This window comes from Monodon monoceros, unplaced genomic scaffold (assembly GCF_005190385.1).
Source record: "Monodon monoceros isolate NGI ecotype Baffin Bay Population unplaced genomic scaffold, NGI_Narwhal_1 Super_Scaffold_21, whole genome shotgun sequence".
NCBI classification, from domain to species: domain Eukaryota; kingdom Metazoa; phylum Chordata; class Mammalia; order Artiodactyla; family Monodontidae; genus Monodon; species Monodon monoceros.
In genome coordinates, this window is record NW_021703778.1 from 65,253,673 (window position 1) to 65,266,503 (window position 12,831).

General features: G+C 41.1%; 1 protein-coding gene across 4 annotated transcripts in view; it reads right to left on the minus strand.

The window, feature by feature from the left end:
• The window catches only part of VPS13C (vacuolar protein sorting 13 homolog C), a 175,013-nt gene extending 166,516 nt beyond the window's left edge, over nt 1-8,497 (minus strand). For 3 of the 4 annotated variants that reach the window (XR_003795827.1, XM_029237277.1, XM_029237282.1), the window contains exon 1: nt 8,333-8,477. Coding sequence is in view for 3 of the 4 variants with exons in the window: in XM_029237277.1 (XP_029093110.1) it covers nt 8,333-8,432 (100 nt within the window). In the remaining variant the exon portion in view is untranslated. Of the gene's footprint in view, nt 1-8,332 lie in introns of all 4 variants that reach the window. The other variant, XM_029237278.1, reaches the window with a different exon arrangement.
• Between the last annotated feature and the right edge of the window lie 4,334 nt (nt 8,498-12,831).

The following is a 12,831-nucleotide window of genomic DNA, read 5'->3' on the forward strand; positions in this document are numbered from 1 at the left end:
ACATGCAAATAACTGGAATAACTATAATCAGATCACCCTGGGCTAAGAACACACAGAGGCCATAGGAAGTTCCTGAAAACCTAGAGGAAGGGTAAATATGTGTCTAATCTTTTAACAATAACCAAAACAAAAAAGGCGAGGGGAGAATGACTAATAATTGGAGATGGATAGACTTAACTCTGCCAGCAAGGAAGGCACTAACGCCAATCCCACAATCAAGTGTCCCTAATCCCATGAATTTCTAAAGAAACCAAGGTGAGAGACAAGTAGAGAAATTGTGTGAAATGATTTCCTTCTATGATGGACTGGCAACCCTAAAGGATGACAGCAAGCAATAAGTGTAGTCTGGCTTCAGAAGACAAAATTTCTAATTTTTAACCCTGTATGATACTCATAAATAAACAGAAACATTTTGGATGAGCATACATGACTAGAGTCACATATACAGTTTCAAAGCTAATCTTGCAGGATATTTTAAGAAGTATCTTAAAAAAGTAAATCCTGGATCAAAATTTATCTAATAATCTTTACAAATGAACCAGAAGAGGGGAATGAAAGTAAATCCATTAAATTAGCAAATAAAACCAAGGCAAGCAGAGTTGGAGCCATCTCAGAAAAAGTTCAATAGAAAAAGAAATGGTTGCTGAATTACAGAAAATAACAAGGTTAATATATTTATGAATAAGAATCAAATGGTACTGGCATAATTTGGAACAAGCCCACCTCAGTCGAAGAATGGCTTTTAAAACACAAAATGACCTACAAAATAAATGCAAGAAATATAGTGCTGATGTTAAATACCTCCAGTCAGAAATAACCTATCTGAACTTTCACAGAAGTTTCACTACACCTGTCTTATGGCACTTAACACTTAACTATTTAAATCCCCAACCTGATCATAAACTCCTTATTGATTCTCCTCATAGTAGGTACTCAATAAGTCTTGACTCAATTAATTAGAATGCATATTGTACTGAAATAGGAATGAATACAATAAGAACATAAACCTTTCTATTTTAGAAAACACTTTCAGAGCTATTACATTACTTGATCCTCACAGCCTCCTGGTGAAGAAGGCAGGACACAGAAAGAAACTGGGGCTTGGAGAGCTTAAGTGACTGGCCTAAGACTACTATGTCAATGTAGTAAATGGTTATCCTGATGGAAGATTATGCTTTTTCTGTTAACTAATTCTGGACGCTTTTTGTCGAGTGCTGCTTTCAGTTGGTCTAATTGGGAGCAGTACTTGTTGAAATTAACCGTTTGGTTTTCCAGAAGGAGCTCATAATAGAGGACTTCTTCCAATCCCACCATTACACAACATCACCTTCTTTGGACAAAGACTGGCCTCTGGTGTGGTTGGTGGTGGTTCATTTCCCTTGCCCCACGATCTCTTCAGTTCCATATTACTATACAGTATCCACTTTTCATCGCCCGTCACAATTTGTTTTAAAAACGGAACGTTTTCATTACGTTTCAGAAGAGAATCGCATGCAGAAATATGGTCAAGAAGGTTTTTTTCACTTAACTTAGGTGGAACCCAAATATCAAAGCGATTCACATAACCAAGCTGGTGTAAATGATTTTCAGCGCTTGATTTGGATATTCTGAGTATGTTGGCTATCTCCTGTGCAGTATAACGTTGGACATTCTCAATTATTGTTTCGATTTGATCGCTATCAACTTCAACTGGTCTACCAGACTATGGAGCATCGTCCAGGGAGAAATCTCCAGAAGAAAACTTCGCACACCACTTTTGACACGTTCGATCAGTCACAGCACCTTTTCCATACACTGCACAACTTCTTGTGCATTTCAGTTTCGTTTTTACCTTTCTTGAAATAATAAAGCATAATATGCCGAAAATGCTGCTTTTTTTTCCATCTTAAATATTAAAACAGCTACACAAAAATTCACCAATTTTGAAAACTCTTTTTTTAAATGCATGCTGATTTGAGAGCTGTCACATACAATCTAACAAAATGTTTTCAAATGAAGTTAAAGAACTAAGTGCTACTAGAGCCATCTTACAGAAAAAAAACGAACAAACCTTTTGGCTCACTCAATATTTAACCCAAATTAACCCATGCAGACTCATTTTAATAGTAGTTCACAGTAACTTTATCTTGGGAGGGGAAGCTAAGGGAAGGAGAAGAAACAACTGACTCTCACTCTTCCATTTCCCTATTGAAACAGGAAGTTTTGGCAAAGAAAGGTGGAAAGCTGCCGTGTCACCACTGAACTTTCTCCTTTTCAAGTACATTTCAGGGCTTTCATAAGAATGAGTAGTATGGCAGAGCCTCCTAGCAGAATGGTTACCCAAGTACCACCTTCTAGCTCTATTTGTAGAAAAGAGGTAAAGTTTTCATTTATGATACTATTCAAGTATGTGGAAAGTTGTTTTCAATAAAATTTTAAAGTGTTTTAAATAATGATAACTAAGCCTAAGTACATTATAATATTGAACTTTTTGTTGTTCATTTTACACACTATAGGACAAGCTAATAAGAAATGTGGCTTTCACTACACCAAGTGTTGGCTGGGAGGAAAGGAATAAAAAAAAATTCCTCAACAGGTTTAGAAACACTTAGATACTGCTATGTTTTATGGATCAAAGTAAAAAGAAGAGGCCTGTTTTTTCTTGCATTCTCAAGCTGCCCTTTGACTACCTGTTAAGACTATATATACAGATTTGGATTCGCAAATAATCAGCATGAGGCTGAAACTTTATTTTTCTTGTCGTATTTCATGACTGTGGCTCTCTGCTCACTGGTACTGAGTGAAGAACAGAAAGGAAAGAAACATGATCTGACTACCATTTCTCACCATGAATGCGGAGCAAGTGGCACTACAACTTAATGAAGGAGCTCACGCTGCTCTGGCCTTATTCAAGTCACAGAAGTTCAAAGCGAGAAGAAATGACCTTGCCTCACCTTCTCATTTACAGATAAGAAGCTAGTGGTCACTGGTCAGTGACTGCCAAAAGCCAATGAACCAGGCAGTACTGGATATGTAATTAGATCCCAGGTTTCCTCCTTCCTTATCCTGCTGCTCCAACAACATCGGGCAGCTGATGGAAAAGTGTCAGGGGTGGAGTGTAGGACAATAGGGTAATAAGCATGGGCTCAGCCTGGTTTGCAGAGCTACAAACTCTGAAGGCACTCCACCTGGCTCCTAATCCTACTGGTGGCCAGCAGGTCACCATAGGCAACTCTTGCACCCAACACATCACAGCCTCTATGTATATTCTACCTGTCAAATGGAAGTGAGAGCAGCAGAATTCTGAACGGACATCTTCTGATGACTTTTCACAGTAAATGACTTTGAAAAATCAAACTGACAAAGGTTCTACATTGCAACAATCCTACTTAAACTGAATTGCAAAAGATCTGGTGTTTCAACATACCTTTTCAAATATATGTTAGTCTTAAAACAATTAAATCCTGGATACCCCAAAAATAGCTAAGAGTTGTGCAATTTATCTCCTGGTACCAGTCTGTGGGGAACAAAAATCTAGATAAGCCTTCTGACCTGCATAGGCAGCAACATGCCCACCAGGCATTTTTCTGAACCTTTGAAAATCTGACTGACAAAATAACTGGCAGATAATATAAGTACTGTAAGTGTAAACTCACATGCAAATAGATTTTTTTTCTTTAAAGAACAAATTTTGGAAAATAAGATATTTTTAGATATGTGGTGTTTAGACACGTGGTGTTAACTCTACACAAAATTATCACACTGCAGAATGTGAAAACCCTGGAAGAAATATACTTATGAAAATACAGGCATACCTCATTTTACTGCACTTCACTGAGCTTCACATGTACTGTTTTTTACAAATTAAAGGTTTGTGGCAACCCTGTCAAGCAAATCTATTGGTGCCATTTTTCCAACAGCATTTGCTCACTTCATGTCTCTGTGTCACATTTTGGTAATTCTTGCAATATTTCAAACTTTTTCATTATTATTATATTTGTTATGGTGATCAGTGATCTTTGATGTTCCTATTGCAAAAAGATCACGACTCATCAAAGCCTCAGATGATGGTTAGCATTTTTTAGCAATAAAGTATTTTTAATTAGGTATGTACATATTTTTAGACATAATGCTCTTGTACACAAAGAGGCTTTAGTACAGTATAAACATTAACTTTAATATGCACCAGGAAACCAGAAAATTCATGTGACTTGCTTTATTTTGATATTCACTTTATTGCAGTGGTCTGGAACCAAACCCACAATATCTCCAAGGTATGCCTGTAAAATAAAACAAGCAGGCTGGTTTCCATCACTTGGCTAGGTTTGTGTATCATCACTATTCCTGTCAGTATTAACCATTTAACAATTATAATTACAAAGGATTTTCACATGACTTATTTTACAAACACAGAATGTTATTTCCCCATTTTAAAAGGGGGATAAGGAAACTGAGGCTTAAAGAATTAAAATTTTTCTCCCATGTCCCACAGCTAGTAAATAATTAATTTTTCATTTTTCTACAACAGCAAGAATTTTTTAAAAATCATTATGCTTAAATCACTTTTAAAAATACATAGGAGGGCTTCCCTGGTGGCGCAGAGGTTGAGAGTCCACCTGCCGATGCAGGGGACACGGGTTCGTGCCCCGGTCCGGGAAGATCCCACATGCCGCGGAGCGGCTAGGCCCGTGAGCCATGGCCGCTGAGCCTGCGCGTCCGGAGCCTGTGCTCTGGAACGGGAGAGGCCACAACAGTGAAAGGCCCGCATACCGCAAATACAATAAATAAATAAGTAAAAATACATAGGAATTTCTTGGCATTAAAAAAAATCTTTAAAAGAATAAAAACATGAAAAATGATAGTTTTTTTTTTCTTCTCCAATTTAAGGCAATATCGACAGTATACTTCCTGATTCTAGACATTCCAATAATTTTCCCCATCCTTCTCACTCTGTAATTTTTTGTTTATTGTGGATTTCATTGTGAATGCCTATATATACATATATGAATATATGCACAGCACGTTTTTCAAATTATGTCAACACAACATTTTGATTTCTAAAACTACTTCCTGATATCATCCAAGCAGACTATGCATTTTTACTGACATGATACCAAGTCACTTCTTAAGACTTCTGTTTCTCTCTTAAGTTATAAATTTCATGAAGCATATAATTCCTCTAAGTCCTTTTTTACTTCTTACTACAACCTGTTCAGCACCAGAAGGTCTCCTATAAATGCAGAATACAATCTCAATATTCCCCTTAGACTAGTGTTTCTCAACAAACATTTTGGGCTGGTAATTCCTTGCTGTGGGGAGCTGTCCTGTGCACTGTAAAATGTAACAGCATTCAGGAGTTCGCCCACCGGATACCACAAGCACACCTCTCCCCACTACGTGACAATCAAAAGTGTCTCAGACATAACCAAATACCCTCTTGGGGGCAAAGTCATTCCTGCTTGAAAACCACTGTCATAGGCTAGGCAAAAAAGTATCCATTTATCCCTTGTTTGGAAAGAATAGTAAGATCAGTTGTGTGAAATTTTTGCAGGTTGAATTATTCCCCTCCTCAAGATATGAAAATTTAACAAGAAAAAAAACCTGAAAAAGCCAAACTCTATGACTCATAAACCTTATCTGCTAAAGCAAATAGTTTTCGAGTAAGGTCATATAAAATTTTAAATTCTTTATAAAACTTGTCACCGTCTTCGATGTCACAAATATCAGCTGTTTTCTTAAATAACTTAATAATCCCACTTGTTTACTATAAAAAGTTTAAGATAAATTTCTTCAAAACACAGAAATAGTCAACTCAGGGCTTCTCTGGTGGCACAGTGGTTGAGAGTCCGCCTGCCGATGCGGGGGACACGGGTTCGTGCCCCGGTCCGGGAAGATCCCACATGCCGCGGAGCGGCTAGGCCCGTGAGCCATGGCCGCTGAGCCTGCGTGTCCGGAGCCTGTGCTCCGCGGCGGGAGAGGCCACAACGGTGAGAGGCCCGCGTACCGCAAAAAAAAAAAAAAAATAGTCAACTCACATTTTGCCTTTCTATTTTAATGAGGGAATTAGGGTTACAAAGAAAATATGTGAGCAATAACTGTAAAAGCTCATGACTTATTCCTTCCTTTATGACTATCACAAAAATAAAAGGCAGCAAAACTTTACAGACGCACAGCTACGGGGTAATAAACCTGATTGGACTTCCACTGGAGGCATTTCCTAAAAGAAATGGGTTTATTTGCTCTGGCCTGTTATAAAGTTGACGTTGGCCATGGGCAGAATACCTTATTGTAAAAAAACAAAATAAATTGTAAGAAAAGAAAGTTTCCTTTCCTACACTTCACCAAAAAAGAGGGGAAGAATGATGTAAAATTATTATTATGGCATTTTAATTTCTAACATGAAAAAATTCAAAATCCTCAGGCAGTATACTTCACAATTTCACAGTATATTTACAATTAGAGTCACAGAGTATTGGCACTGGAAGGACCCTTAGGTGTTACCTAGTCCAACCCCTAAGTCTTAAAGGAAAAGAAAAAGGAAAATAAGATATGGGAGGGAAGGAATCTTCGAATGTATCCCTAAACTTTATTTAATTTTTAAAAATCTGAGACAAATAGGGCAAAACGTTTTAACTTGGGTAAGCAATTCTTAGTGATTACATAGGAATATTATATTTTCTGGTATTTTTTTTCTATTAAAGGTGAAATTAAGATGAAGAATTTAAGGACCAGTGAGGTAAATGGATTGTCAAACACACCAACCTCAAACCCAGGTTTTTCCTAAATGCTAGCCCAGAGCCTTTTTAGATTTCAAATAGTGTTTACAAACTACAAGAAATAATTTGTATTATTAGACAGTAGCCTGAAGAAACACTTGATCCCTGCAGAAGGCACTGGCCATTTAATTCCTTAAATGTCTCCTTTACTTCTCTTTCTCTTGCACTAAGTGTGAGGGGAGGGCATGTAAATAAAGTATGTTATTGCTGGGCAAACCACACAGAACCAATAAAAAGATCAGTAAACTACTAAAAGCAGGCTCCTCCGTAATTTAGGGCAGCACAATTGCTATATATATATATATATATATATATATATATATATATATATATGGTCCATATATGTAATTATAAATTTTAGGAGTCAGATTTTTTTAAAAAGTAAAAAGAAATAGGGGAATGAATTTTAATGATATATTTTATTTAACCCAATGTATTCAAATATTATTATTTCACCATGTAATCAACATAAAAAATTGTTGAGATATTACACTCTATCTCCTACTAAGTATTTTCAAAACTCGGTGTGTACTTTATACTTCTAGCACACCTCAATTTGCACTAACTAACTACGCTGCAAGTGCTCCTATAGTGGCTACTGTATAGGACAGATGGGGCTAGGACTACTTGTTGACTGAATTAAAAGCAGTTCCATCCACTTGAGTAGCTCTTTAGATTTCCCTCCAAAGCTGACAAAATGCCCAAAAGTCTTTTGCAGAGTGCAAAGGTATCCCCAATGTCCCCAAAGCTTAACATGTAAATGGTGCAAATAATTAATCTTTTTGAAGAATGGAGAAGCACACTACAATCTACTTCTATACACAACCCCTAGGGTAGAAGCACTGGTGTAAATTCTTCGGCGTGCAACCAAGCAGCACCTAATGATGATGCTGGTCGTGGCCTGAATTTCTCTCTATCGCTCCAAAACAAAATTGAAATTCCTCATCCTATTGAGAGAATAAGCAATATTAAGGGAAGCTGTCACTTTCTCAGAAGCTCAGAAGTATTATGAGTTTGAATCCCTACCGACAAGCCTTTCGTAATGATCCTCCCCTGCCTGCCGATCCTTTCCCAAACCCTGAAATCTTAAAGAGAAGCCAGCTCCCGCTCGCTATCAACTGCCAAGAAGATCACTGCAAAACACAATTTCTTTTTTCTTCTTCCTTGGTGCCACTTTGAACATGTGAGGCCACGCAGCCATCCTCGCTCCACGCGGGATGCAGGGAGGGGTTCTTTATGCTTCGGGGCCAGAGGGGCCAGGCTGAGGGCAGGGAGAGGCCGCCCAAGGTGAGCAGGTGGGACGCGGCAAGGGCTTCGACCTCAGGGTCGCGAAACCCGGGAGTCCTGGCAGCCCGGGCGGACACCCCGTGGCGGCGGAGGCCAGCGCAGGCCTCCCCACGCCCCGCGCCTGCGGCCCAGGGAGGGGGCCCAGCCCAGCGCCCTCCCCGGAGGCGGAGTCTCGGGCAGCGAAGGGAGTACGGCCCGGGCTGGAGCCAGGAAAGGAGCAGCCCGCGGAGTGGGCCCCTCGGCCAGCGCCGGCAACCCCAGACAGCCCGCGGCCGCGCCCTCTCGCTTACCGCCCCAGATCCCCAGCTTCAGCTGGGACTTGTTCAGGTTCTCCACATAGTCCCCCAGGAAGCGGTTCAGCAAGTCCGCGACCACCGACTCCAGCACCATGGTGGTCTGAGGCGCGGGAGAGGGAGAACCCGGAACCGCCCGGCGCAGCTGAGGGCGGCGACCAGCGCAGCGAATGACAGCCCCCCCCGGGCGCCGACCCGCCCCCGCGCCGCGCCGCACCGCGCGTGACTCGGCCTGTGCGCAGGCGCACCGCCGCCGCCGCTGCTGCCGGTAGCGGGAGGTGCGTGCACTCGCTGCCGACTCGCGGCCTCGTGGTAGCCGCTTCTCGGGCAACCGAGGGTGGACGACGGAGCCGGTTTGGGGCCTGCCCCAGAGGCAAGGGATGTTAGAGAAAGAAAAAGGGAAGCCGGAGTTGCTGAGCACGGAGACATCTCTGTGGCTGCTGTGCTTCCCTGCTGTCGCCTTCTGTTGACCTCGGGTCCGCAGGGCTCAATCGTTCCCGCGGGAAGCAGCTCTGCGGCCTCGGAGCCGACCCTATGGGTGCCCGGCGCTTCCCAGACCTCCAGTGCACCCTGAGCGCCTCCTAAGTAACTACCCCTTCAGGAGGGCAAAAAAGGAGACGCTGCACCCTCCTCCTGCTACATATCAGCTCCGCCTAGCACCATCTCTCCGCTTACTTTTGCTTCCTGAAAACACACTAATAATTCACAAGTGGGAGGAGGAGGAACAGAGCCGCATCATAAGATGGCAGATAGAATGGGAACTGAATGTGCATTTCGTTAACTCGTTCTTTTACTCCCTTCTGTTGCTAAGTGGCTCTTAGTTAACTCATAAGCCACTTCTTAGTTACATACCTCGGTAGGGAAATAACAAAACGACGTAGTACTTCCTTTTTTTCCTTTAGGTGTAGGTGTATTTATCTCTTTCATGCAATCATTGAACTGTTTCTGGTGTGGCAAAGCTTTGAAAGTGGGGCTTTTATAATGCAAGGACTTTCACGTTAGTAAAGTTTAGCCACTCATTGACAAGCCAATCCTCTTTAGAGAACAGGACTTCTTTTTCTAAAATTTGTTTCAAAAAACTGTTGAGATACTGTAAACAGACATGAACCTAAGAAATAATAAGATCATTTGTAGTCACAAGTTTATTAAATGCTTTGCTACACATAATGTCTGAAAAACTATGTGTGAATTGCTCTTAAACAACCTTATATGGACATTGTGTACCCCCAAAATTCATATGTTGAAATTCTAACCCCTGTTGTCATGGTATTAGGAGGTGAGGCCTTTGGGAGATCATTAGGTAATTAAGCAGAGCCCTCATGGATGGGATTCGTACCCTTATAAAAGAGACCCTAGAGAGCTCCCTCACCCCTTCGGCCGTGTGAAGATACAGCAAGGAGACAGATATCTATGAACCAGGAAGTGGGCCCTCACCAGACACTGAATCAACTGGCACCTTGATCTTGGACTTCCTAGCCTCCAGAACTGTGAAAAATAAATTATTGTTTTTAAACCACCCACTCTATGGTATTTTGTAATAGCAGCCTGAATGGACAAAGAGGCTCAAAAAGAAAAATCATTCCTTAAATACAAAATCCATTGGAGAAGAAAAAAAGTCAAAATGTCTACAATTGGTATTATGTAAAATGGATGTAAAAGAAAAAACCAATACTAACCAGTACTGGTGCAATCAGTAACCACCTACATCCTTCGCTCCAGCACACAGAATATAAAACCTTAACCGTTTGTTTTTCCGAGCTTAGTCACCCTGACAAAATACCTAGGATGTATTTTGAAGCACTTCATACTTTCCTCCTTCACCATCCACAAACAATTAACAGCCAAACCTGGCTATTCTGCTTTGGCCATATTTCCTAAATTCTCTTTATATCTCATCCGAACCATGCAATCACCCTCTAACTGGCCTCCTGACCTCCAGTTTTTCCCTTCTCCATCCATCTTCACATTGTCACCACAGCTAATTTCCCAAAGACAGGTGAGCTCAGGTTAGTCCCCTGCTCAAAAAGACCCAATAACTTTCCAGTGTTCAGAAAACCCTCTTCAACCTGTACCAAACTTGTTTCTAATCTACCCACAACAACCCCTCTCCCCTTGTACATGCACACCAACTATGTACTGAGGAGAATGCAAAAAAATATATATATATGTATATGTGTATATGTAAATAAATATATATATATATATATTCTTGTTGGGATAGGCATGCACCAGAAAAAGATAAAAAGTAAACAATGCAAAGATGTATGAATAACACAGCAAGATGATATGAAAGATGCCACGGGCAGAAGAGTATGGTCAAGCAAATGGAACAGAGGAGTAATCTGCTGGGGAAAGGTGGGCAGTACTGATCCTTGTGTAATAATTTCTTGTACTTCTTTTTTTTTTTTTTTTTTTGCAGTACGCAGGCCTCTCACTGTTGTGGCCTCTCCCATTGCGGAGCACAGGCTCCGGATGCGCAGGCTCAGCGGCCATGGCTCACGGGCCCAGCCGCTCCGCGGCATGTGGGATTTTCCCGGACTGGGGCACAAACCCGTATCCCCTGCATCGGCAGGCGGACTCTCAACCACTGCGCCACCAGGGAAGCCCTAATCTCTTGTACTTCTATGGTACTTTACACTTTTGAAAGAATAATGCATGTGCCTGCCTTTATAAGCATTATTCCATCTTATTAATACTTCTCCAATTATACCTCATGAGCTATCATGCCATTATTATGCCAAGGCATGCATTTTCAAATAAGCCTCATAAAAGATCTGTGAGACAAGTAATGCAGGTCGTAGTATTGTCTTCATTTATAGGAAAATTAAAGTCAGTGATTTACATTAAATTAAATGATTTACATAAAACTACACAGCAAGTGTTTCTTTCCTTCAGTTCCCTGAGCACTGACACTTTTTCTCTTTTAATAAGTAGCGTTAAATCACCACTAGGTGATTTCTTGCTCTGAAAGGTTGATGACAGAATAGAAACTCTCATGGTGGAAAAATTCAGCTCAAAATTGTCAGTACAAATAATGCTATTACCATAGAAGATAAAAAGCTTTTAAGTTTTAATATTTTACTTTTTAAGTATGTTTTGAGGGATTGGTTATTATGTACACAGAGTAATGCCCCAAATATCCCACACTTCTTAAAAAACTCCTGATCCAAAACAAACCATAACCAATGTTAAGAAACACCATTAGGGCTTCCCTGGTGGCTCAGTGGTTAAGAATCTGCCTGCCAATGCAGGGGACAGAGGTTCGAGCCCTCATCCGGGAAGATCCCACATGCTGCGGGAGCAACTAAGCCCGTGTGCCACAACTACTGAGCCTGCGCTCTAGCGCCCACAAGCCACAACTACCGAAGCCTGAGCGCCTAGAGCCCGTATTCCGCAACGAGACGCCACTGCATTGAGAAGCCTGCGCACCACAATGAAGAGTAGCCCCCGCTCGCCGCAACTAGAGAAAGCCTGTGCTCAGCAACAAAGACCCAACGCAGCCTAAAATAAAGTAAAATAAAATAAAATAAAAAAGAAACACCATTAGCACTCTAACGCACAGATACCAAAAGGAATTTGGGTACAAAGGTTAACTATAGGAAATGAACACTCTAGTAATTATGGCTCTTGCTTCAGAACAATGAGAAGGTTAACAAAGGCAATTGCAAAGCTAAACTGCAAGGAGGGACTGAGCAATAAAAACAAATGAGCAAAATATTCTTCCTGTTAAAAACAAAAGTCAAAATTAGGGACACTTTTTAAAAATTAACACTCTTGCTTAAAAATTGAAAAATAAGAAATTCCAATGTCACACTACTACCTCATACCCACACCCCATTCCCCAGCCCTGGAGTTTGCTGAGAAAAGCAAAAGGGATTTGGGGGGAAAAGGAAATGGAGGAGAAAGCTAGAGAATAAGCATGACAGCATGGGTTTTCAGAAAAGTTAGGAAGTTTAACTGGGAGAAAGCACAGGAGTGGATTGCAGAATGTCAGAGACAGAGGCAATCAAATATCATCTGGTTAATCCAAACTTCTCCTTTGACGGAGGGGACACTGACTGCGAGAGAGAATTAAGGGACTTGCCAGGGTCCCACAAGAAGTTAGTGACTATCAGTGCTAAACTCCAGGTGTCCCAACTCCCTTGTCTGTTTACTTTCCATTACTCCACCCTCCAATTCTGTTGAATGAGATGGATGAGTCAGAACACCAGTATTTTATTGGGTTATAAACTCTCTTCTTCTTGCTTTCCTTGATACCCAACCTCCTATATATTATTTTGCAGTTCTGCTTTAAGTGGTTCCATATCCTTCTACTCCAAGAGCACCTCTGACCTCGATGGTGTGTGATCTATTTATGCAGAATTGCAGAATTTTTTCAGCTCCATTAGTGAATGTTCCCATAGCTGTGATGAAGCTATGATAACAGTCTTCCTCTGAGCAGATTTGGGTGTTCCAGGCACAGGGCCTCATCCTGTTACACCATCCTCCCAAGTACT